The sequence below is a fragment of the Drosophila novamexicana genome, unplaced genomic scaffold (assembly GCF_003285875.2).
Source record: "Drosophila novamexicana strain 15010-1031.04,08,12 unplaced genomic scaffold, DnovRS2.1 tig00000770-arrow-pilon, whole genome shotgun sequence".
Taxonomy (NCBI): Eukaryota; Metazoa; Arthropoda; class Insecta; order Diptera; family Drosophilidae; genus Drosophila; species Drosophila novamexicana.
In genome coordinates this window covers 1,223,392-1,250,729 of record NW_020824821.1, presented here as the reverse complement: position 1 = coordinate 1,250,729, position 27,338 = coordinate 1,223,392, and the positions used below count along the sequence as shown (strand labels likewise).

Sequence of the window (27,338 nt, the reverse complement as noted above, 5' to 3'; positions counted from 1 at the left end):
TGCAAACATGAGTATGCAATGAAACAATTAGGTACATGCACACTGCGAATGGAGGTAGTACATTCATGTTCCCAGTTAGGTACATTTGTAACACGTACCAAAAGTACTATTATGGCCCATTTTGGTACCTTTTTAGCACATGTGGCAAGTTTGGTCGACACAGCTGTCGGCCAACAGCAATGACTGCCAACGGTCACACTTAAACGATATAAATGCCAAAAAATATCGATTTTTTTATTGTGCGCCTTTTTGCTGCTTTAACATTAATGAGGAATTGAGTTGAAAAATGCAGCGAGTAAGTTAAAGTTTTTATACCATAAAATTGATTTTATATGCATGTAATTGCTGCTAAAAACAGGGCATAGACTCGTTCTTCAAGCGGCTGCCGGGCAAGAAAACCAGCGACGAGGATGCGACGCCGTCGCCTTCGCCGGCGCCCCGCAAACGCAAAGCGCTCGTCATATCCAGCGATGAGGACGAGGTGCCCGCCAGTCCGCAGCTGAGCAAGCACGGCAAGGAGCTGAAGAAAACACGTCGGGCGCCAGAGAATGGGCACTCCAATAAGCCCACGCTCTCCAAGCTGAAAGAGACGCCCAAGCAGCTGAAAAAGGTGGATCCCTCAGAGCTGTTTGGCGGCGAAACCAAGCGCGTGGAGGCGCCCAAGCCGAAGGAGCGCACTGTCCTGGAAATGGAGGATGAGGACATCGATCGCAGTCTTATGGAGGTGGATCTCGATGAACCGTCGCCGCCGCAGCCGCCCGCTGTAACGCCCAGTCGCAAGCGCGCCAAGGCCAGCAGCCCGAAGCCGACGCCAGAGGCGACGCCCAAGAAACCGAAGGCAACGACGCCGCGTGTCAAGCAGGAGAAGCATGCAGATCTGGAGAGCAGCGTGCTGTCCGATGAGGAGCGTCACGAGCGCAAGCGCATGTCCGCCATGCTCTATCAGAAGTACAAGAATCGCAGCAGCTGCCTGAATCCAGGCAGCAAAGAGATACCCAAAGGTGCGCCCGATTGCCTTAAGTGCCTAACATTTCTGGTCACGGGCATATTGGAGTCTATGGAGCGGGATGAGGCTGCATCGGTAATTAAAGGATTCGGTGGCCGTGTCATGACTGTGGTGGGTAAGAAGCTCAACTATTTGGTTGTGGGCGAGGAGGCGGGACCCAAGAAACTGGCCCAAGCTGAGGAGCACAATGTGACCATCATCAGCGAGGATGGGCTCTTCGATTTGATAAGGGAGAGATCCGGCGAGAGGCCGAGCGTTAAAGTGGAACAGAGTCCCAAGGTGAAGCAGGAGAAGGGCAGCAGCTCGAAGATTAAGAAGGAGCACGAGGAGAAGAACAGCGGGTCAAAAGTAAAGAAGGACCATGAGGAGAAAAGCAGCTCAAAGATTAAGCACGAGCAGGAGGAGAAGAGCAGCTCAAGGATAAAGCACGAGCAGGAGGAAAAAAGCAGTTTAAAGATTAAGCATGAGAGGGAGGAGAAGAGCAGCTCAAAGATTAAGCATGAGCAGAAGGAGAAGAGCAGCTCAAAAATTACGCATGAGCCGGAGCAGATAAAGAGTAGCAAGAGCAGCAATTCCAAGGGGGAGCACGCCTTAAAGGTGAAGCCAGAGCCAAGCGTCAGTCCCAAGGTTAAAAAGGAGCCCAACAACAATGTGGATGCGGCCACGACAGAGGAGGATATCAGCAGCAATATGGCCTGGGTGGACAAATACAAGCCCAACTCCATCAAAGAGATTGTCGGCCAGGCCGGACCGGGCAGCAATGTCAACAAGTGAGTAGTCGATATACAGAAAATGATTGAGTAATGGACAAGCTGATTGATCGAGTGATTGAATAATTGATTTGACTAATATTTATAGTTGATTTAGTACTTCACTGTCAACTGATTGATTGACTGACTGATTGCTTGATGGACGTACTGATTGATTGACTGACTGATTGATGAACGTACTGATTGCTTGACTGGCTGATTGATTGATGGACGTACTGATTGACTTTCTGATTTAATAATTGATCATCTGCGTAACACACAAATGACTTATTGACGTATTGCCTGATTGATCGACTATCTGATTTTCAAACTGATTGATTCAGTGTATGATCAAATGATGGAGAAAATGATTGATCGCCTAAGAGATTTCCTGACTTATAAATCTATCTAATAACTAGCTTATTGAATGACCAACTGTCTGATTGATTGATTGATTTACTAGTTGACTATTCAAACTGATTGAAGCCGAATTTTGCACAGTTTCTGATGTTAGTCAACTCCGAGCCGAGACTTAGGATAAGTTCTCTAGATCTAAAATTTATAAAAATCGGATGATTTCACAGGTTTCGGAAAAACCGCAATGGGTGGAAAAAGGGGTTTCCAACTCGTATTAGAAAATATCCGTAGAAAAATTAAAAATTTAATTGCTTAATCTCATGCCCTACAGGCTGATGAACTGGCTGAGCAAGTGGTATGTGAATCAAGATGGCAAAACCAAGCCGCAGCGTCCAAATCCCTGGGCGAAGAATGACGATGGCAGCTTCTTCAAGGCGGCGCTGCTGTCGGGCCCGCCGGGTATAGGTAAAACGACGACAGCGACGCTCGTCTGCCAGGAGCTGGGATTCGATGCGGTCGAGTTCAATGCCTCGGATACGCGCAGCAAGCGTCTGCTCAAGGAGGAGGTGTCCAGCCTGTTGGGCAACAAGTCGCTCGCTGGCTATGTGCATGGCCAGTCGCAGGGGGTGTCCAAGAAGCACGTCTTGATCATGGACGAGGTGGACGGCATGGCCGGCAACGAGGATCGCGGCGGCATGCAGGAGCTGATAGCTCTAATCAAGGACAGTTCCGTGCCAATTATATGCATGTGTAACGATCGCAATCATCCCAAGATACGATCCCTGGTCAACTACTGCTACGATTTGCGCTTCCAGCGACCGCGCGCCGAACAGATTAAGGGTCGCATCATGAGCATATGCTTCAAGGAGAAGCTAAAGATACCGCCCGCCAAGCTGGAGGAGATCATAGCCGCCACTAACAACGATATACGCCAGACCATCAATCACATTGCGCTCCTCAGCGCTGGCGAGCAGCTGCCGCAAGCCACAAATAACCAACAGGTGGCCGCCAAGGATCTCAAGTTGGGCCCGTGGGAGGTGGTACGCAAGGTCTTCACCGCCGACGAGCACAAGCACATGACCATCTATGACAAGTGCGATTTGTTCTTCCACGACTACAGCCTGGCTCCGCTCTTCGTGCAGCAAAACTATCTCCAGGTCCTGCCGCAGGGCAATCGGAATGAAGTGTTGGCCAAGGTCGCGGCCGCTGCGGATGCTCTCAGTCTGGGCGATATGGTGGATAAGCGCATACGCGCCAATTCCGCGTGGAGTCTGCTGCCCACGCAGGCCGTCTTTAGCTCCCTGTTGCCGGGGGAGTACATGTGTGGCCATTTTACGGGCCAGATCAATTTTCCTAGCTGGCTGGGCAAAAACTCGCGCAGCAGCAAACGTTCTCGGCTGGCCCAGGAGCTGCACGATCACACACGCATCTGCACCTCGGGCTCCAGGCTGTCGGTCCGTTTGGAATATGCGCCGCACCTGCTGGCCAATATTGTGCGTCCGCTGGCGCAGGATGGGCAGCAGGGCGTCCCGGTTGCGCTGCAGGTCATGAAGGATTATCATTTGCTGCGCGAGGATCTGGAATCGCTGATCGAGCTGACCACCTGGCCAGGCAAAAAGTCGCCCATGGATTCCGTCGATGGGCGTGTCAAAGCGGCGCTGACGCGTGCCTACAACAAGGAGGTGATGGCCTATTCCTATTCCGCGCAGACCAACGTCAAGAAGAAGCGCGCTGAGGCTGCCGGCGAGGAGGAGGAGGCCGGTCTACTGCTTGGCGAGGAGGAAGGGGAGGGCGCCCAGTTGGCTGCGTCCAGCGATGAGGAGGACCAGGACAAACTGGAACTGGATGGGCTGATCAAGGCCAAAAAGAAGCCGGCAGCCGTCGCCAAGAAGCCAAGTGCCAAAGCTCCAGCCAAGCCCAGGGCCAAGGCCAAGAAATGAGTTGTTTCGCAAACTATTAGTTATTTAAGCAGTCATTAATGCATGCGATTTATTGTTACCATATATTTTTTTAACGCGTAAATCCGTATGTTACACAAAGCAAAAATTATATATAAATAAGAGCGGGCATTAAAATGAAAAAAAAAAAACAATTATATATAGTATTGATATGTTACAAAAACAACAATAGTCTATAACGGGGGCAAAAAGAAAATTTAAAAATACGCGCCTTAAAATTAAACTGACTTAAATTTGCTTTGCATTATAGCACTAATCATACAATGTATGGTTAGTGATTATAGCATGACAAGGTATCGATACCGGTTTCTGTGCAGTGACATACTTTTAAAGTGACAGCCTATCGATATTTGGCAACACTTAGTTATCGATATTAATATATACATCGCACAGCACTAAACTCGAACAGCTGTCAGAAGTAAAAATGGCGTTGTCTTGAACGGTTCGGACAAATTTCCATGCACCGCGCAAAAATTTCATTAAAAAATGCAATTTGCATTTTAAACGGGCTATTGACAAATATAAAAAAAAAAAACTGTAAACAAAATGGGCGCGCAGGCCTGACACAACAATTTGACCATCAAAAATTAACATGTGCGTGCAGTATTTTAAGTTTTTATTTGCCATTAAATGTGTGCTTTAGCTGTTTACTTGGTTAACCGTTTTTGCACCAGTGAAAAATTTAGTGTCGGTGTGTGAGTGTTGAGTTTGTGTGTATGTATGCGTAAAGGGCGCAGCAGCGGCGCAATAAAAAGAACGTAACTGACAATGTAAATTTAATAGAATACCATTTAATTCAATTGATTAAAACAAAAAAGTTGAAAGCGTGCTCTGTGCATTGGCGAAACTCATTTGTGTCGTTGAAAGCACTGAAAATTCAATAAGCACGCAAAAATTCCAGAACACACACACACGCATACAGAGAAAGGCGTACAGCATCACACGGACAGGCACACGCATACCCGCGCACGCACACAAAGGCAAGTGTAGACTTTGACAACAGCTAACTGGGTGGCGCTGCGAGTATTCCTCTCCCCCCAATCCGCTCCTTTGCTGTTGTGTTAGGCACAAGGACGTTGCTTATATGTATACACAATACAATGCATACATGCGCACCAGCCTATAACAATACAACTGTTAAGGCATGCCTGAATAACTGTAAGCACTTGTCACCGCCTGCCGCGCCTTGATTTATTTGTTATATTTGCCTGCACCTCTCAATTATTTTTTGGCTCACATGTTTACCTTTTCACCCACACACACAAACACACACACGAACTTGCTAGCGCCCTTTAAATTCAGGTCATTGCATTTGTTGCTCCCACGCTCCGCTCTCTCCCACACACACACACTCTCTTTTCTCTCTCTTTTACTCTGGTTCGCACGCTCTCTGTCCCGACCTCTCATTCACTCTTGCACACATATTAGACTGTTGATTTTTCAACACATTTTCGCTTTCATTTCGTGCGGCTGAGCTTTTGTCACGCCAATCAAATAAAACGCACGACTGCAAAGCCTTAGTCGCGCGTTCTCGGACGCAGCTCTAAGCGCAGCTCTGCTCGGACCTGCAGCTGTTTCGGACGATTTTATGCACTATTCGCAATTACGCATTTGCATAATTTACAAAAAAAAAATATAAAAAAAACGTGTACAGTTCGATAACACACACACACGCACGCACACATTTATACAAATGACATGTTTGTTTAGCGGCTTTTCGTGTTCAGCTGCTTCGTTTATTAGTTAAAGGCAGCTGATAGCAAGAACAACACACGTTGAAATATAGATAAACATTATTGTTGTTGTTGTTGTGCTTGCTGCTGTCTATTTACACACGCAGTTCGTTATCAGCTTATGTCTGCCTGTATGCGTAGGTGTATGTGTGTGTGTGTGTGTCTGGGTGACTGAGGGAGTAGGCTAGAGATAAGCGCGACAACTCACTTGCCAAGGCGGAGGCCAGCAGAAGAAGAAGCAGCAGCTTGTTCAAAATAACAGTTATTCGTAAAGCTTATTGCGAGTGGGGTTTTACTTTTTTCGGTTTTTTCTTCTTTTTTTTTATTGGCAACGCCGCCCTTTCAAGCACAAGTGCTGACATCATCAGTAGCGTTTTACTGTATATGTGCGTGTGTATGTGTATTTCTGTGTGTGTGATTGTCACATTCTACGCCTTAGGCTGGATTTAATGAAGTTTAATTTGATACGAACGGCAATTAATATGTAAAGACAAAGTAAAAACGAGAAAGAAGGGTTATCTACGCCGAAGATTTAATACCCTTGCAAATTGAAACTTTTCACAATGCTTTTCTCGTATCTAAGAAGCACAGGGTAAATAGTTTATGCCGAGTATGGTTGATATCCTGAAAAACAAAAGGTTTCTCGTACACAAGAACCTAATTTTCAACCGATTGTTCAAATAGCAGTTATATATATCCATCCAGATCCGTCATATGTACTGTGCCCAACAGAAAGTGGGACATATGCCACATTTTATGACGATAGCTTTAAAACTGGGACATGGCTAAATCGACTCGGTTGTTGATACTGATCAAGAATATAAATACTTTATGAGGTCGGATATGTCTCCTTCTATGCGCTACACATTTCGAGACAATATTATAAAAAAACATTTATCTAACATATCTATCTTTGCAGTAGCGAAGATTAAATACCCCTGCAGGCATAAAGCTTGTTTCTATATAGCCACATAGAGGGGTTTTTCTTACCAAAATCTATATGTTATATAACTCGAAGTTTGGTAGGATTTTGCTGGAAGAAAATTGTAATTGTTGAGTTTGGCTAAGATATCTTGGAAGACAAAAGGCACTATTTCCAGCAGATAAATCGTGTAGCTGTATTACAAGTCAGTCGATCAATGCTTATCAATTAAAAAAGAATTGTTAAGCTCGTAATTGCAGGTTTGATTGATAATATGCTGAGTAACAAAAACATTTCTTATGCTAAAGCTCCATTACGGGCAGTTCCAGAGGGTACTATATGATGTAAAGGTATAATTGGGAGGATTCTATGACTTGATTAGAATAGCTTTAAAACTGAGAATAATATGCACAAGAAAATATATATATATATAAATATATAGATCGGGTGTGTCTTTTATAAATTACATGTGATAATATTCAACACATTCTCAAGAGTGACAGTAATTCTCTTGTTCTCAATTTTTTTTTATTATTATCTGATATATTATATTATTAGAAACTTTTAGCAGGGTTCATAAGGTTCATGGTAACAACAGTTTTGGTTTAAGGTGGCCAAGCTAACATATTTACAGTTACAGTAGTTGGTTTATGTATATGTTTATTTTGTTTGGACTAGACTATTTTGTTACGGGTATTTCTTCTTCGCCTCTTTAGCAGGTTCCTTGCCTGGGCTTTAGGGTGCTTGCGGAACTTGTGCGTTGACCCTTTGCGATGTCCTCTGTGCGAATATACCAAATGGGGCCCAGAAATTGTTCGCAAGGTCTTGGGCTCAATGATGCGAAGTTTGTTTAGGTCAGTTTTTGCGGCTATGACGTAAACCTGGAGTCCCTATAACCACACAAGGGCAAGGATTACCTTATAGATAAGGAACTTGTTTCGGAGGGAGAGTTTGTTGTTGGGGTTTAGCAACCAGCTCAAACTGTTGGTTACCTCGGTAACAATTCTTAGAGACTTCTCTTGACTTTAATTCCCATTGATTTGATTATAAATATTTAATTCGAATTACTAATTTTAGACACTCAGCTCCATATTTTGGCATTCAGTTAAAAGCGAGTATCTTTTTATTCAACGCGTTACAAATTTCCTTGATTTTCCAAGCCACCTTTTGTTTAGCTTGCCCAATCGGAAAAGTGGTTTCTCTAGCGTTTCTTTAACCTATTTCACGACTGCGAACACTGTCAGAGACCAGTTTGATGATGAGCTGGCGACAAGACTTGTCATTAATGATGGTTATGGCTCTCCATAGGAAGGATTAACTGGTAAAACAGCATTCTATGTGGGTGCCGTTACGAGCATGCCGACCAGCGGCAGCAAATGCAATTAAAATCGAGCTGAGAGAAAGAAGAAAATTATGCTGACAGACAGCAGAATTTTTGCCACATGTGGCAAGAGTTTTTTATGCGCCTGGAGTACACACACACGGACCTGATCGTAAAGCAAGAGTCTGTCTGCGATGTGAGGGGAACGTATGCAACGATAAATAAAGGCGAGATATATACTATATATACATAAACTTATGTATATGTATAAAGAGCTACTGTTTGGTACTGTTCCTGGTTGTACGCGCTGCCGTTTTTTTAATACTCTATCAAAGAGTTGTATTCATGTTATCAGACATTGTGTGACGCATCTGCAATCCTATAAAGTATACATACTCCTAATCAGGTTTTATATTCGGGTCTCAGTCTATGCAATTAGTTTCTCGGTTTTTAAGGTATCATAATAAAACTTAGCGTGATTACATCCTCTTGTTGCATCCAAAACATAGCCTAAATTCTAACGAATCGAACTACATGACAACGGTCTATTAAACTTATCAGTAAGGGATCACAATACCATATAGTTGCTATAGGAGCTGACATATGGAAAAAAGATTTTTGCCAGAAAACATTTTTGTTTAAGATATTTCAGGAAAGTAATAGGCCAATTCCACTATCAACATTTCTTACATTTTTTGCCAATGTGAAATATGTTACCTGTACATTTTCCCATAAGAAAACACATTTATCACATTCGCCGCGAGTAATTCCCTTATCAAATTTCGTATCAGTGTAATGAAAAATATAAAATCATCATTACCACAACCATCTGATATTGCGTAAAATTTAAATTTTATTTTAAATTTTACTCCCACAGTTTAATATCAAAAGTCGGCCAAATCCCGCAATGGGTCCATTAAATGAAGCCACTGCTTCGAGGCTGTATTATTTGAGCTTTGGACGGAAAACTTTGCGGCGCTTAGGTAAATCAAATAAAGCCGATAAGCTGTTTATTTCAACAAGGAACTTGCTAAAGGAATCGCAAAATGTCAATTTTGTAAATGTAACATATTTTGAGCATAGTTAAATCAAGCTATAAGAGCCCTAAAGAAACCCTTCTAAAGAAAATATCAGTCGGAAATTGAAATTTTGTATGTGGCTTTATGTATAGAAGTGTATTTAGGCTTCGGTAGCCGAACGATGTATGTTGTTCTTGTTAAATACATATTTTAATGAGCTGCACAAAAAAGAACCGACATTGCTGAGTTTGACTGTGAAACAACATCAACTGCCTGACTGACAGACGGACAGAGAGGGAGAGGGAGAGCGAGAGGTGGGCCTACGTAGTGCATCCTTTTATAAATACGTATACCAACGTATATTGTAATTTGGTTTGCTTTGCATTTTATTTTTAAAATCAAGTACGATGGAAAAAGACTCGCGTTGCCATGTGGCAATGGATGCAATGGAATGGAATGAGTTGAGCTGGGATGGGATGATGCTACTGCATGGATTTTTAGGTGCCTACGCAGACATCCATCGGTGATTACTTTAGTGAGTTGTCTTTTTGGTTGCTCGTCAGCCACTGCTTCTTCGTGTTTCACATATTATACCAAAAATTGAGGTGATTCATCATGCATTTTGGCGTCTCGAGTTTATTTTAATTTAGATGCATCGAGGTACAAGCTGAGATAATAGCTAAAAATTGTCTAAATTAACCGAAAGAGATATTAAGGGCGGCGGGGAAAACTGTAATAAAGAACGTAATAAGATGACTTCACAAGATATGCAGATTGATAAACTGGTAGTAATAGGCTTTATTTAACTTTGCCCAGGCTGGTGGGCGGAACCGACAAATTGTGTTTATTTATCGAAAAACTTTGTTATGTTTGTGACATATAAACAATATTAGCAATAAATATTTTAACAAAAATTCAGAGATATTAATGCTTGAAACTTAAGCACTCTCGCAAAAGCTCTAAAAATAATTACCACAAGATGTCAGTTATATGGAGAATGGTTTGTTAATATGCAGCACAAACCACGAATAAAGAAATCGGCAGAAAAACTCGAAACTCAAACTGAAACTCATAAATACAATGCGAAAGCCAACGCACTTGAAACGTTCCGCCAACAAACCGCAATTGAAAATACACACCAGATGTGGAAATCAATTAGTATTGTCAAAGCATTTCTGTAGGCAGTGACGAGCGGCAAACAGGCAGAGACCCAACAGCAAGCGTAGAAAACCTATGCAGATACACAGATAGAGATACAAACGTATAGATTCAAACGTATAGATACAGATACATATACCCCCCGCCCGTTCAAGCTTTCAAAGCACTCTAAAGGGGGGCATTACAAAGCGAGTGGGCGCATTGATTAGATATTAACAGTCAGTTGAGTGTATCAAGAGGTCTCTCTGTGGCATATTATTAATAACAAATGACTGCAATTTGTCGCAGAAACAAAACTATCTAATATCTTATGAAGACAGAGATAGATAGAGAGAGAGAGAGAGAGAGAACGAAAGAAAGAGAAGCTCAAGTGCTGTGACAACCTTGCTGCATGCAACTTGACTGACATTTCAACAAGCATGCTCAAAGGGTTGCAGATACACACTCACCCACACACCCGTCAGATACAAGTGCTCAAGTATCTGATGGTCAGGCACACACTTAAGTTGAGCTCAATTTGTATGCAGGCCGAGGGCTCAGCGCGCAGTTAGTAAATTTATGTTTATGAAAACGGATATGGAAATCGTTTATCGATCAAAGCCGCTTGAAAAAAAAAACATAAAACCTGTTTTCAAGTCGCGTGCCGATTAAAACTTGTACTCTTTGAATTTAGTTAAAGATATAGATAAACACACACAAAGAAAACATAATGAAATTAGTTTTAATTTTACCAAAGTCAAGATTTCTAATCAAAAACTATTTTAAAATTAAGTTAAAATTTTAAGCGCTCAAACTCGGAATAGGCTGTATTTACATATATATGTATTTTTATTTATTTATAAGATTTTCGCTTATATATATTTCCATCCCTGGCTGGCAGCTTAATTTGTTAAGCTAAGTTTCTGTGCTGCTTTGTTGGCCCATTTCATCTGTTCGCTTAACTAGTTTTTTGCTGGACGACAAGTTCCAGCCAAGTTCTCGAGAGTATCTCTCTATTTGTAGCTGTCGCCGTTGTATTTGCCATTCGTTAAATTATTTTGTGTCCATACAAAATGCGAAATCAATTCAATAAGAATAGCAATAACAACAAAAACAACAACATAGACATCGAATTTCATTAAAAATGGAGCGCAAACAGAGTGATATAATGTGAAATACAATCCAGCTGCGCTTATATAAAATAATCAGATGCATATAGATGTAATTTATTCGCTTTGTATTATATCATTTGTTATGAAAGTTAGTTAAGCTTATTGGGTTTCAATTTGTAAATACAGAAGAGTTTGTACCGAGTGACGGATTGGTAATCAAAAGTCCAAGATTCCCATTCCAACAGCATTTATAAATGTGCTTAGCAAAACGTGGCGTCATTCGCCCTCGTAGCTTTGAAGTCTAAGTTTCGAGCCGGTTAGTGGGAGGTCGCCAGTTTAAATCCAGTAGCAATTTGAGTGTCTTCAGATAGAAAAAAGCAATAAAAATAAAATGAAAAAAAAAAGACGCTTGCGTTTCCGCCTCCAAAGACAGACAGTCAAATGAAAGAAGGGTTTTTCAATTTAGCATTTGGCCTGTTAATTATTGGCAATAAAATAATTTTAATGGCCTGCAAAATTTAATGATGCCTCGCCGATTATCCAGCTTGGAGACAAGAGCTCATCTCTGGAACCGCATCCGTTGGCCACACACACTAAAATGGGTTAAAGTACCGCTATCAAAGCAACAGCAAAGAATCCAACTAGCCACGTTTGGAGCTGTCAACTGGCTGCCCAACTATGTCAGCTGTTGCCATATGTGGCGGCATATTTTGCGTGCCAGCTCAACTACAACTTTAGCTAAATAGGCAATCATGTTGTCTGCAGCAGCAGCTTTAAAGTTGGTCTTTTTAATCAAAAAGTTGACAACTTGGCTGCACAAAAAAAGTTTCTATGCCTCATCTCTATCTTTATTGTGACCCAATTTGCTTTCTGCATTCTGCGTAAAAGCTTGCACTTGTCGCCGCCCATCAGAACTTTATTGCTTTTACATGCTGTCAGGTGATGTAAATTTACGGTTACCTAATTAAGTTTTATGGGTTCGCTACGAGTAAAAAGATATAAGAATAAGCTGAAAAGGGCAACTGTCTTTTGTGCGCACTTTTTATTGTTTAAAAAGTAATCAAAATTAACTCAGGAAGCTTCTAAGTTATCTAAGCGAAATTTTACCTATATGTTGCTTAAATCTTTAGATATAACTTTATAGACCAAAAGTGGGCGGTTCCACGCCTACGAGCCAAAAAACGTATGTATTTAAAACCCAATGAGCAATTGAAAGTTAAATAATACTTTGAAGGCACTTAACTCAGGATCTTTTTGAGTTATGAATATAAAAGTTTATATAAATATTGTTAATAGCTTAAGCTATAAATGCCATACAAGAAAAGTGGGCGGTTACGCGCCCACGACCCAGGGAACTCAGACATAGTTGTGACCCAGTGAGCAATATAAAATTAAATAGAACTTTGAAGGCACTTAACTCAGGATCATTTTGAGTTATAAAAATAAAAGTTTACATAAATGTTGTTAATAGCTTAAGCTATAAATGCGATATAAGAAAATTCGGCGGTTCCACGCCCACGACCCAGGGTCCTCACACATATTTGTGACACAGTGAACAATATAAAAGCCGACACAATAAATAAGTTCAAGAGTGGGCGAACTTATCGACATGCTTTAGTTGGACATGTTTGTCGTTTTCTCTCTTCTTTTTTGCTTGCTTCCACAATTTTGACAGTAAACAATTAAAAACGTATAAAAATCCAAACGCCCAAACAATGACCCAATAAAATTGTCTGTCACAAACAATTTTCAACATTCAACAAGGCATGAACGACCCGCAACAGCTCCAATGAAAATTGATTGCAAGAGCGAGAGAAAATGGAGTGAAAATTAGTAAAAGCACCTGTGAAAATAAATACGCTTAACGCAGGCGACCCAGAAAAATTGAAAAAACGGCGGTACACAAAGTCAAAATGTCAAATGTTGAGCGCTTAAAAGCAAAATATTGTAAAGCCGGAACGACAGGGAGAACCCAATAGATAGAGCGAGAAAGTGGGAGCTGGTATCAAATGGATATCCCATGTGAGAGGCGCCCACGCGAAACCGGAAAGCTGAGCGCTTAAAGCGAAAACCGAAAACTTAAAGCTGGAGTTGAGGTTATGGCAGCGTCATTGTCTGAGACCAACCTACATGAAGGCGGCTAGAAGAAGCTTGGCGCCAATTATATTGTGGGCCGCACACAGAAAATTAACAAGACTGTCGAAGTGGAAGCTGCCCAGCGAGAAGATACCCCGTAACCAGCAGCGAGCAGCCCTAAAAATATTTTTCTTGACATCCGCAGTGCTTCGTAGTTCTTTAAAAGTAAAAGAAAATAGATCTAGAAATCAAACTATGCTCAAAATACAGGGGATTCAAATCGATATCTATCGATTTAATGGAAATGGGATGAGTTATAGAGTAAATTGAATAGTATAAAAGAAACTTTATCAATCACTTATAAGCATGAAGTCGGATGCCTCCCTTTATATACAATAAATCCCCTTTGCCCTGAGTACAGGGTATATTTTACGAAAAATTATGATAAAGATGGAGCCTCAGCAAACTCGTCTCGTCATATATTTATGGGTAGCTCGTAAATTTGACTGCGGACGTGGCCCGCTGTCAATTTGCAGATATAGGATGCCCGGACCTTACGAATGGGGCGTGAAATGTGTGAATTTACGATGCGACATGATGAGCCAAACAGCCGAGAGCAGTCAGGTCGATCACAAGAACTCTCTCTCACTCTCTCTCTATGAATATATATTTATACATTTATAAATATGTCATCGATAACACTTGAAGCAACGCTGACAACGTTCAATGACCCAGCACTTATTCGCTCGATTCACTCACTCATTTATTCACTCCGTGAGTTTCTCATCAAACTCGCACTCTCGAGTCGACTCGTATGTCATATGCCTGCAATAAAAAAATAAATAAAATTAAAAGTCTAGAAAATGCTTGACTGGTTCACTTACTGAGCCGCATAAGTCACGTTTTGGCGCAAACATAACTCACAAATGATTAGCATTTGCTCATAAAGTTTTATAGACAATGCGAGAATTGTATAGTCTAGTGTTCTTCAGTGTACTCTCTGTGCTAATTGCATGATGATTGATGCCCGCAAAGATAAAAAAAACAATGAAAGATAATGGGGGGACAAGCTGTAATTTGTTGCTGCTGGTCCAGTCTTTGAAATGTATCAGCATGAGAAGGACAGAGAAAAGTAATATATATAAGCTAGAATGCGCAAAACAGAAGTTATGGTGTTGCTTAAGATAAATGCCTATGCCTTGTTTATAGAGCTATAAATAATTTCTTGTGTTTAGTTCAAAAAAATCCTGAGATAAATACTTCTATACTTGACTTTGTTGCCAAAGAAACTGATATTGACTTGCGAATATGCCGGATATCAATATCTTTTATGTGCGAATATAGTTCTTCGTTTTTACAGATAGAACCGCCTACTCGGATTTCTTTAGAAAGTTAGTTAAATATGTGATAAATTTAATTAATGTGACTTGAAGAGGTCCTGAGATATTAGCTTTACAATCAATAAAATTGAGTACAAAATGTTCATGACAGTTTGTTTAGGACTCCAAGATCATAAACTTTAAAGTCTGTTCTTAACTTGCACATGAACCCCGTAATCTGTTTCAATTATAAATAAACAGAGCTTAGCTATAAATGTACACGACAAGTTTCATTAACTTGGCCAAAATAGATCCCGAGATAAAGGCCATTAAATAAATGCGTGACGTCAGTTTTGCAAATATTGCACAACATACACAAATGGTTTAATGCCTGACTCAAATGTTCTTAAGTATAAAGCTCCACATACTAGCTATGACATTATTTTTATGAACTCCCAACTGTGTTTGAGGCTTAAGTTCATTTATGACTTACTTTTATTTATGTTTTGTTTTTTGTACTTGCAGCAAAATGAGGCAACAGTCAGCTGAACGATGAGGAAATCGAGTCCACATGCGCGTTATAAATATTAATGAAGAAACCAAAACGAAACGCAACGAGAATTCAATTGAGCGAAGCAGCAGCAAATATTATGCCAAACACAAGAATCGAAGACAACAACAATAAAAGGCACTTAAAAATAATTTTTTTGGATGAACCGAGTCAAATGTAAAGCAGATGTGTGTGCGTTCGTGTCTGTGGCATAAAGTTGTGGCTTCCACTTGAGTTCGACTTGTTGTTGTTTGATATTCTGTTCTGTTTCTGGAAGCGAGCGAATCAAATTGAATTGTGCCACAATCCACAGCTTTATACGAAAACCGAACCGAAGCGAATCAAATCGAACTGAACCTGAATCGAAAGATATAATACCAGCCCAGTAGCATTCCAAGTCGTAGCATTTAACTAAGAAGAAATATAATAAAAGACAAGATTCGTGCAATCTATGCATGATATATACAAATCCATTCAGCTTGTAGTAAGTGCAGCAGGAACCAGGCCAGCGGCAGCTGTTGGTGACATCTCCGTGTTGCGGTAACCAAAATTCTCGTGTACAAAATGTCACTGGCCGACATGGGCACAGTAACACGCTCCGCGGGCGGCGGCGCAGGTGGCGGTGGTTCGCGTCACTATGATCTGAGCGGAGGAGGCGGCGGCGGTGGCGGTAGCGGACCAGGTGTTGTTGCCGGCGGTCGCATGACCCACTCGCTGAGCACGCCCAGCGGCGTCGACGGCACGCCCTCAACGCCCAGGCATCGCGGCGGCAAGAAGCTGACGGTGCGCATACAAATGCTGGATGATACGGTTACCATGTTTCAAGTTCAGGTGAGTGTGCATAAAGAGGTATTACAATACCAGCATATATCGATTGCCGATTAGCACCTGCTGGCGAGACGATATAGTCAGTCCGTCTGACGCCGAATTGAATGTGAATATATATGGGAACATGGAAACAATTAGCTCATAATTTAGTTGAAAACCTTTGTTATCGACCTGCTACGCTTTGGTGTCTGTGCTTCGGACTAGCAAGCATATGTTCAAATCCAGCTGCAATCATAAGTCTTGTTTTATTTAAAGAAATCGTAATTCAATTCTGCAACGGATCTTAAACTTATTCGTATCTGACTATTTCATTATCTAACTTCCATAGGAATAATCAGTGAAATAATACGCCTAGCAATATTCGGTTAAACATTGTGTTATCTCATACATATTATATAATTGGAAATATTATATTTATTTGAGCCTAAGCAGCTCTCAGATAACTTCTAATTTTTTTCTTCTTTCATCTTCTCTAGGATAAATATACATTTTTTTGCTTTCCAAAACAAAACTTTTCTATAATAACGTAATTGTCGGATAATATGTTATAATTCATTTAATATTCATTGATTTATTGCCGTCTGCTCGCACAATCTCGCCTACATACAAATTTTCAATTACTTTTGGACCCTATGACAAATAACACGCACGCAGACCCCAGTAGAGTTTCGGTTACTTGCGTCATGCTTCGGCGTCGGCTTCGGCTGGAGGCAATGGCAATGGCAATGTGCGCCACAACTTTTCAATAAATCTATTAAAAAAGTTTCTGTATTTCTGCGCTATCAGTAAAGTAGTTGACTTTTCCTTCGCAGTTAACACAAGATAAGCTCCCAACAATGTTTTCTGTAATACAAAAAAAGAAATAATATAAATTGCACAACAAAGCCTTTTGTTGGATAAATAAATTGGCGTCAAAATAAAAGGCGAGAAACAATTTCTGTGTCATGGCAAATTAAATGCCTGAAAGGCAGGAGAACTGAAAGCTAAAAAGCTGTAAACTTCAATAAACCATCGAATTCCCGTTTGAAGGGGGACGTTGAAGAGTTTCCTAACCAAAAGTTTCTTTATATTTATTTAAGAAAGCGAAATTTTCAATGTCATGGAATAAGAAAAGTGGCAAAGAAATTTGCCTCGATTTTATTCATGTTATATAAGTGCTCCCAAGTTCTCTAAGGCATCTTGAAACTTGTGCAAATATTTACAGATACGCATCACATAGTTTCTCGTAGTTTTGTGGCTAATGCTGAGCAAAGCTGTGTGTGAAAAGCCCCGCAGCTATTTTTCGGTCCAGCAAAGGACTGAACCACAGGCCAACTGTGCGGTTATCGTTTTGCTGACCCATCAGAATAAAATATCCCACTCATTTTACCCAACCACAGGACATTTCGACGGCCGTATAATACACTGTAAGCAAGTGTAATGTGCGAAAGAGGTAGCGGACATCCGCTGTTCAAGTTCACAGTTGACAACGATAAAAACTGTTTAAAATGTTCGATGTTGAACCCATTTTCTCAAAAATCAATAAGATCAGGTTACAGACAAGGTAAAGAAATTAGTTTTCTGAATAGTTTTTAGTTAGTTTAGTCAGTTTTAGTTAAGCTGCTAACTTTTTCTTTGTCAAGAGTTGTTGACTCCATTTGACTTATGTGCAGGGCATCTGCTGGTCAACTACTTTCAGCTAAACCAGCTCTATTTACATTTAATCCACTTGACCAACCTGGCGCTTAGTTAACGGCATATAAATTGCCACGACCACAAACTGATATTACAAAACACGAGCTGTGGTCGGTTTTGGTTGGCAAATATCTTCAGAATAAGCTTGTGGGATGCTTTGCTGGCCATCTATTTATAAGGTTGCAGTTCTTGGCAATAGATTGCACAAGCGGCGATACGTATACGCAGCGTGCGCGCGCCTGAAGAAATATGAATATGTTCGTGTTGCTGGCAAACAAATTGTTACGTGCTTCAATTTTTATAAGCCCGCACTGGACGTCATCTAAGCTGAGGCAAGGGTGTACTTACCGAGGGGTTGGGGCCTTCGGGCCATGTAAAATAAAACTGCCGGCAAATGCCATAAAATTGTTTTTTTTGTGTAGCACTTTAAAAAGTGCTCAACATTTCCAGCAGCAACAGCAATGCCTCAAGTGCAACTGGTTCACAAGGGTTTACTCTTAAACCAAACCAAACAACCCACTCACATACACAAAAACACACACGCATGCCCGCACAACAATGCCGGCAGCAGCCACAACACAACAGCTTAAGTGTGTAGCCAAACTATCGTCGGGTTTGCTGTGACTAAAAGATAGCCTCTATAAATTATGTGTATGTACTTAAATTGTGTAATTTAATTTTTTTTTGATAATATTGTTTTCTAGCCTTGGTACTGAAACGATCACATCACATAAGCTAACTACTGTTAAAAGTTCAGCCGCCTAGCTCTAACAGTTTGGGCTGTGCGTTGATTATCAGTCAGTCAAAAATCATTTTATATTTTAATATTTCCCATATTCCACGATAGTGTTTCATAATTATATAAAGAGGAACTATACGGGTAACTATATAGCTCTTACGGGTTTGTCTAATCGTTGATCATCAGTTACTCAATCAATCAGAAAAACTAGTTTTATATTTAGAGATTTGCCCATACATCACCTTAGTGTTTCTTTACATCACGTAAGCTAACTACTGAGCCTCCTAGCTCTTACAGTTCGGGATGTGCTTTGATATTCAAACATTCAGTAGGGGGACAAACAATGTTATATTCAAAGATTTCTAAAATCTATATCAAATATTTTTCAATTTTTTATGTTAATCGAGAAAAAATGCCCCAACAAGGTCACATTTTCAGCTTAAAAAGTAAGCACGTAATTCCCGAGATGTACAGCTTACAGGGTATAACAATGGTGTAACTAGCAGCAGCCATTTTATTGTTACAACATTTTTGTTTTTAGCACACTTTTCGCCTCGCCATGTTGTAAGTGAGCGAAGCCTTTGAAATGTGTGTCTGCCGTAAGTTGGCTGAGGGTTGGGGGCTTAGGGCAGACAGGGCGTGGCCACTTCAACTAAAAACCGAGTAAGCCTTTTGCTCGGCTGGGCTAATGGAGCCAGGAAGTAAAACAACAAAAGCAAACGCAATAACGACTAGAAAAGCCATTAACAAAACTCAAAATGACGGAAAAAACGGGGTAAAAACGCAAAAAGGAAAAGCACTAGCAGAAAAATAAGTACAAGGCGCAGGACAACAGCTGTGTTTACATTAATGCGATTTGTGGTCAAATGCAATTAAATAACTGCAGCAAGAAGAAGACTACGCGAAATAACAACAAGAATTGGTCATGTGGTGTGTGTATGTTTCTTTGTTGCCGCAGTTCGTAGACCTCTAATGAACCACAGTCTGGGCCAGAAAAATTCAACAAGAGTGCTCTGGACGAAAATACACGACTAATGAAGACCCTGTCATTAACTTAACATCACAAATCAGTCGCGAATTCTAGTAAATATATTCTTAAATAACTTCTGTCTTTATTCTCCGATTATTATATAGGGTTCAGAACGTCATCTATGTAAGGGAATATATAAGAGAGTCTACTTACCAAATTTAATCCAGTCGTTAAATCGATAATAATAATAAAAAATATGTATTCCTAGTTCTTATACTCTATATTGATAGAACTGACTAGATTGTTTCAGCTGATGATGCTGATCAAGAATATATACCATATATATATAAATAGTGTGCACAAAAACATGATAACCTTTTTTACACACTTTCAATTGGAAACAGAGTAAAAAAAACATAAAGAAGAAACAAACCTCACAAACCAGGTCTGCCAGGGGATGCTGCTGCTGTTGATGGTGGGCGGAAGCTGGGGAGGAGGCAAGGGAAAATTTGTTGATTTGTCTGCAGCTTCTGTGTCGCCTCAGCCATTGGCTGGCTGCCTGTTTTCTGTGCTCTTGTTAGGCCCGAACACAATTTGGCTGTCTGCCAAAAGCTGTGAATGCCCTGCCACGCCCTGCGCCAGCCGCAGCCCCCAATTCCCATCGCTCACCACGGCCTCTCCACTTCACTTGTCGCATTAATCTCTTATGCGTGCGCACAGCCTGCGCCTCTGTCTAGACTTTAGTTTCTGCTCCCTTTTATATAATTATACATTTCTATGCATATTTCGCATTCCCCCTCCATTTATGGAGGGAGAGAGGGACTGCTCTTATGCATATATTAATGCAATTTCATTTTGTGCTTGGCTTCCATTTGGCAGCAGCTTCTGGCGAAAGATTGATGCGATTTCAGGTCACATTTCGTTGGCAGGTGCTTTGGGCCAACTTCTCAACTATAAATAGGATTTATTTTCAGGTACTTGATGTGCTGGAAAAGACTTTGCAGAGCACTTGCTGCACTTGATAGCAAAGTAGCTGTGGAAATGGATTTTCAGTGCATGTCTGTGTATGCGTGGAACTCAGCAAATAGATTTAAGCATTCACCTGTAAAATGTTTAAGTAACTGCCGAAAAGCATTTCGGACTGAAAAATGAGAGGGTAAAGATATTTTAGTAGCATTTTATCCTAAAGGGTATTAGGGTAGGGTATTCCTAGAGTAAAAATGTTTTCGTTTTCCCAATCTTATACATATATATGTATATACAGAGAAACCCAAAGACTAACAGCAATTGAATGTTATTGATAAATTCATCGGTCGCTTTTAATTTACTGTACCATAGCTAAAATACTTTTAGTTGTTGACATATCATTTAGGGCATCCCAGAACCTCATAGACACCCTTTTCTATTTCAGGCAAGCATTAATCTAAATTTAAAAATTTGTATGATTAATTAATTGATCATTTTTTGTGCTGTTCCGTTTCAGTTCCGTTCCTTTAGCTGCTAACACTTTTTGTTTTGTACGCTATTCAGCTGTTGACAAATCCTTAAGCCTCAACGGACCTTGTGAATTCCGAAGGGAACTTTAACAAACTTTTCTATTAGGTTTATCAGAGCGACGCCCGCATAACACAAAATTTATTGCGCCAGGCAGCTGTTTTAAAAGACAACACAACCAACCGGGTTGTGTGTGTGCTGGCTGATAAATGAACAAAAGGCAGACAACGTTGCAGTTAGGTTGAGTTGAAAGCAGCAATCCCCTGAGGGAAAACACCTGCATTGCTGTCGGTTCAGCTATTTTCCAGCTAGATTTGGCTATTGTCTGAGGTCGTCAGCCGCGAAAGGTTGTTGTAAACATTGATGTAGCTATTTTTATACCCTGAACCCATTAAAAATGGGTATAAAGGTATATTGTATTTGTGCGAAATCCAAATGTACTTATGTAACAGGCAGAAGGAAGCATCTCCGACCTCATAAAGTATATATATCGATCTAGCCATGTCCGTCTGTCTGTCCGTCCGTCCGTCCATCCGTCCGTCCGTCCGTATGTATAAACGCAAGGATCTCAGAACCTATAAGAGCTAGAGACTTGAAATGTAGGTGCTCCTAGTTCCCGCGCAGATCGAGTTTGTTTCCGATAATCGATAACTTACTCCGTTTCCAAGCAATCGATAAAAATCGAAATCGATATCCTGTTTTTTGGGCAATTTTGGTAAATAATAAGAGCTAGAGTCGCCAAACTTGACATATAGCTTCTAAAATAGAAAATATATATGCATTTGATGTTGGAAGAAGAGGGTTCAGGGTATCCCCTAGTCGGGAGCTCCCGACTAGAACCTCTTACTTGTTTCTACAGCAGCACTGGTAGCCGCCTCTTGCATCTATTTCGGAGCCAGCGACAAATTGTCAAGAAGCATGTGTGTGTGTGTGCGAGAGTGTGAGTGTGTGTGCTTGTGTGTGTCTGTTAGTTGTTTGCATTTGGTAGCGCTTCCTGTGCTTTTTAGACATTTCCGTTTGCTATTTACCATTGCCTTGGCCCGTGCTCAGTCGCCGCAGCGTCCAAAGCTAATTGGCTGTTTGTAGTTGTTGAAAATCCCAAATTGGTTCAGTGGATTGGTGGCCCATGAAGGAGGCTCTGATTAAAAGCAGCGACCGCGCCAGAGCCAGTTCCAGACAAAATGTCAAAGTTCGGGCGTGGCTTTAGGGCCATTGTTGTTCCTGCTGCTGCTGCTGTCAGCCACGCCTTTCGCCCACCACTGCGACTGCAGTTTCTGGAGCAGCTGCTCTCATGAGCAAACCGCACATTCATCTTTCACCAAAGAGGTTTTCTCGCTTTCTCGCTCCTGTTGTTTGCCCAAATTAAATTAAATATGCCTCAGTTATTGTGTAAAACTTGTGTAAATTTCATTTTAGTTTGACAATTAGTTGGAACTGTGGCCCAGTGGTGGGCGGTACCATAAATTGCATTTGCTCAAATGCCATAAATAGTTTTCAGTCGGCAGTCTGAGGGGAATTCATTGTTAAATTGTGATAACAAGCGACAATTAAATTGCGCTTTTGTAACCGCAAGCACAGCTGCCAGATTGGGTTGAGAATTATTAAGAAACTTAGAGGAAACTAGTTTAAGGCTGCAAACTTAAAGTTTCTAGCAATTACTTTATCAAGTTCCTATTAGTGATGTTCTTTTATGTGAACTCGTTCATTTTTCCGTTCAGTAATCAAACATAAGAAAGGCTATGAAAACCTTAGTTTCTGCATGTTAAAGAGATTTTATTAAGTTGTGCAAGCTGGAACTAGTCGATTAAAAAAGTTCAAAGGCTCTATTCTCAACCTACATTTCTAAATAGATTGTAGTTTGGAATTTGTTGGCGTACTACTACTCAAATTTGATATTTGCAACTAACTCGGCATTTTTTAGGTATTTGTGTTCCTTATGATCGTAATCTATTAAATCCTGGAACTAGTACACAGAACCAGCTCATAGTTTAAGTTCATAGTCCATCCTTAGTATCTTTTCGGTTCTATATACTCGGAATTCAAGGTTTGCTTTGACATCTCTGTTTCCTGAACCATCTCTTAGTTTCTATTCAAAGCTTTCTAACTTTCTTGTCTTATGCATTCTTTTTCGAAAGCTTTTGTTGTTTTGGAACTAGTTCCTTTTTCTTTACAGCTTAGCCCATAAATAGATTACACATCAATCGATTTATAATGTTTAAAAATCTTCCCCACCGAATTCTCCATTGACCTTAAAAACTCGGCACAAATATTGCGCAACTTTTCTCTATTTCTTTTCGCCGTTCTCTTTACTCATCAAAAATGCATCAGCTATTCCTTTGTGTGTCGGTACATTGTTTGTTATTTCTTTGTTTCAGTTGAACTCGTTTGCTTTCGGCTCATATTTCAAATTAAAAGCGGTTGGCGCTTGATTTGTAGAGTATGCGGATTTATGACATATGTATGTGCTCTACTATAATTTCTTATATTTATTTAATGAAACATTTGTGTATTCTTATTAAGTCTAGACCACGCCCAAAGCAATTTGCATTATGTTCTTCTTTTGGTAGCTTGCCAAAACCTAAACCTATTCAAATGTCAGCCAAAAATATGCTCAGACAAAGTGGAAAATAGGGTTAGAGGCTAGGCAACTGTGTGGTAGTTAAGACTTTAATCACATTTTGTCACGCCCCATGGACTGACAACATTTCACACTTCGAACAAAAATCGAAACTGAGAGCCAGGGCACTTTGCTTGATTGCCTGTCGAACAATTTGCGGTAATACGCTAAAGGGTTGCTTCGTTTACTCTTTAAATGTGTCGATAACATTTCCATTTGTCTAATGGTGCATAGGGTGCAGCCGGTGCGGCCGGATCGGGGCCGGTGTGGTGGGGCGGCATACGGGGGTTTTGTGGTTGTTGCCATAGCCCGAAATTAGCATATTATACAGCATGGCACATGGCTCAAATCTAGACATGTGTTTGCCGCTTAACCAAATTGCAAATTGAAGGACATCCCAAGGATATAGCTGTATGTGCGAGTTAATGGATAATTAATAAGCTCTGGCTGATGAAAACTTCATTTCATCCAATTTGCGGTAGGTTTCTAAATGAATTGGAAACTGACAGCTAATTAAATGAATATCTTTTATGTGATTAAAAGTCAAGTGGGATTCGATATAAGTCACAACTACTTAACAATTATGATAAATAATTAAAAGTTGCTTTATGAGAAGCATAACAACTTATTGAGTGATGAGCTTGTGAACTCCTTATGAAGCGTAGATTGACCCAGATTGTTTAATATTCTCGAAAAGAGATGCTTTTGATTATACTTCAAGCATTAGTTTAACATAATAATAATACTTAATTATTGAGTCGTTGCCACACGGCTTCGTGTAATCTAGACAGACTACTATTCCATGGAATATTACATTCCAACATTACTAAACTGAGTCATTCAGTAGACTCTCCTCCACAGATTTAATTTAATATTATATTTTGGCGTTGCCAGACTGCGTAATATATTTCACATACATTCAATGACTCTGCTTGGATCGTTTGATATTGACTTGTAACGTTGCCAGACCGTTCCAATATTTTAACAAGTAAGAGGTTCTAGTCGGAAGCTCCCGACTAGGGAATAACCTGAACCCTCTTATTCCAACGCCAAAATGCAGTTTTCGAATCGCGCTCGTTGTAAGTAATAAAAATAAATTAAAAGAAAAAAAAGTTCCCTTGGAAGGGTTCCAACTCGCAACTATTACTTGCTGACGACTCTACTCAACAGAGAAACCAGCAAAAAAAATATAGTTTCCCAGGTAGGGCTCGAACTCGCCACTGACCGCAACACTTGCTATGCCTCTACTTAACCGCTACACCAACAATTAAGTATTATCGAGAAAAAAAAACTAAAATAGCATTACAGAAAAAAGTCGCAATTACAATGCTTTTAGAATGCGTAGCAGACGCGCATGAATGTGTGTGTGTGTACATGTATACACAAATTCTAGCTGCGCCTGCGCAATTGCAGTTACATATAACTTAAGCGATCTTTATGAAATATTTTACAGTATATCTTATTGTACCATAGAATATTTGTGTATTCTCCAAAAAGTCAATTGCATTAAAATTGTGGCTTAGATTGGCAATACAAATTGGGCTATTAACTTGATTTATAGCTCTGGGGTGGTAGCGGGGAGGTGGCGATAGGTATAAAATGAATGATACATATATAACATATGACATATATATAATATTCTAGAAGCAACATATCAAGTTTGGTGACTCTAGCTCTAAAAAAAAAATAAAAATAAAAAAAAACAGGATGTCGATATCGATATTTATCGATTGCTTGGAAACGGAGTAAGTTATCGATTATCGGAAACAAACTCGATCTACGCAGGCACTAGGAGGACCTACATCTAATTTCTAATTTCAGGTCTCTAGCTCTTATAGGTTCTGAGATCCTTGCGTTCATACATACGGACAGACATGGCTAGATCGACTCGGTTATTGATGCTGATCAAGAATATAAATACTTTATGGGGTCGGAGATGACTCCTTCTGCCTGTTACATACATTTGCATTTTGCACAAATACAATATACCCTTTTTAGCCATTTTCTATGGGTTCAGGGTATAAAAAATAAACGCTTTCCAATCAATTTTACGCACAATTTACTGCAGCCTCCATGCGACGGGTGTCTTGCGTGTGGGCGTAGGGGCGTGACCAATCGCTGGCTAAGTTCGTTAAGCTTATTTAAAAATTTAAGCCGCTTCGCAGCTTAGATGCGCGTCCGAGCATTGCCACACGCCGTCAATTGCTTTGTGGGCGATGCCCGTCTGATTGCATTTAAATAAATTTCAATTGAGTTGTCGCCTCGCCCTAACTACTCCTTCCTATTAACTGGGACACTTGGCCGCCCGGCGGCTGGCCATTCCTAAGCATCAACTGTGGCCGCAATTAAGTTAGATAAAATGTAGGTCGTTTAGCTTTCTGCCCGCTGACAAATTGACCGAACAGCCAGAGTGCACTGCAAATTCTAAGTAAATGCCTATATATACATTTATTATTTAACGCAATATAATAGCATTTTTAATCAACCCTAATGGTGCCTGTATGTTTTAGTGTGTATGTCACACAACAACACATATTGTGGTCTGTTGATTTATGTGGCGCTAAGTCTTGTTGCATAGTTGCCAAGTTTTCAACTGTTTTATAAATAGAGGCTGTCGAGTCTCTAAAGTTAGGCGAGCACATTAGGCATGGACTTTTTGAATAATGTGCTTCCTCGACTATAATTCCCATAACTAAACGAGTTGGACTGCTCCAGTCGGATGTGCCCAACTAAGAGATACGCTAAACACACACTGCCCTTAAATACCCTGAACCCCAGTTCCAATTCATTGAATCACGTTTCAAATGGAAAGCTTTGATGTGATGAACGGGGGGAGAAATTCGAAAAGCGATATATTTTTTGAAACTTAATTTCTCGACCAATTTGCTTTGTCATTTTAAACAGGCCAAGGCCTTGGGTCGCGTGCTATTTGAGCAGGTCTGTCGCCAGCTAAACTTACTTGAAGCGGACTACTTTGGTCTGGAGTATCAGGAAATATCCACACATACCAAATACTGGCTCGATTTGGAGAAACCCATGAATCGTCAGGTGGGCCTATCTCTTATCGATCCGGTGCTGCGATTCTGTATCAAGTTCTACACACCAGATCCAGCACAGCTGGAAGAGGAGTACACCAGGTAAGAGCCTTTTAATATATTAAATTAACAGTAAATACTGATATACTGTATTCATTTTAGATATCTATTCTGTTTACAAATCAAACGAGATCTGGCAACGGGCAGTCTGCAGTGCAATGACAATACAGCGGCCCTCATGGCCAGCTACATAGTGCAGGCATCGTGTGGCGACTATGTGCCCGAGGATTATCCAGATCATACGTACTTGTCATCCTATCGCTTTGTGCCGCACCAGGATGCGACCATGCAGCGCAAGATTATGGAGAATCACAAGAAGCATTTGTAAGTTGTAAACTGTATAATTTCATTGATTTGTTAATTCAATTTATAATCTCTTTTTGCAGTGGCCAATCGCCCGCAGAGGCTGACCTCAATCTGTTGGAGACAGCGCGTCGTTGTGAGCTTTATGGCATGAAAATGCATCCCGCCAAGGATGTAGAGGGCGTGCCTCTAAATCTGGCCGTGGCGCACATGGGCATTACCGTGTTTCAGAACATAACACGCATTAATACCTTCTCCTGGGCCAAGATACGCAAGATATCATTCAAACGCAAACGTTTTCTGGTCAAGCTGCATCCCGAGGGCTACGTAAGTACATATGTGAGACGTGTACAATTAAA

The 27,338-nt window shown here is 40.6% G+C and overlaps 2 protein-coding genes across 4 annotated transcripts in view; both read left to right on the top strand.

Annotated features, from left to right (window-relative positions):
- The first annotated feature begins 219 nt into the window (after positions 1–219).
- LOC115763799 (replication factor C subunit 1) lies at positions 220–4,165 on the top strand. The gene is made up of 3 exons (XM_030706543.1): positions 220–295; positions 359–1,776; positions 2,444–4,165. Exons 1-3 carry the CDS (start codon positions 287–289, stop codon positions 4,050–4,052), a joined length of 3,036 nt encoding a protein of 1,011 aa, XP_030562403.1. The 5' UTR covers positions 220–286; the 3' UTR covers positions 4,053–4,165.
- Positions 4,166–4,508: 343 nt separating this feature from the next.
- LOC115763908 (FERM, ARHGEF and pleckstrin domain-containing protein 1) overlaps positions 4,509–27,338 on the top strand; it is a 42,191-nt gene continuing 19,361 nt past the window's right edge. For 2 of the 3 annotated variants that reach the window (XM_030706711.1, XM_030706714.1), the window contains exons 1-5: positions 4,509–4,664; positions 15,235–16,090; positions 26,486–26,718; positions 26,779–27,000; positions 27,063–27,306. In XM_030706711.1, the coding sequence (XP_030562571.1) occupies positions 15,824–16,090; positions 26,486–26,718; positions 26,779–27,000; positions 27,063–27,306 (966 nt within the window). In that variant the 5' untranslated portion in view covers positions 4,509–4,664; positions 15,235–15,823. Of the gene's footprint in view, positions 4,841–15,234; positions 16,091–26,485; positions 26,719–26,778; positions 27,001–27,062; positions 27,307–27,338 lie in introns of all 3 variants that reach the window. The other variant, XM_030706713.1, reaches the window with a different exon arrangement.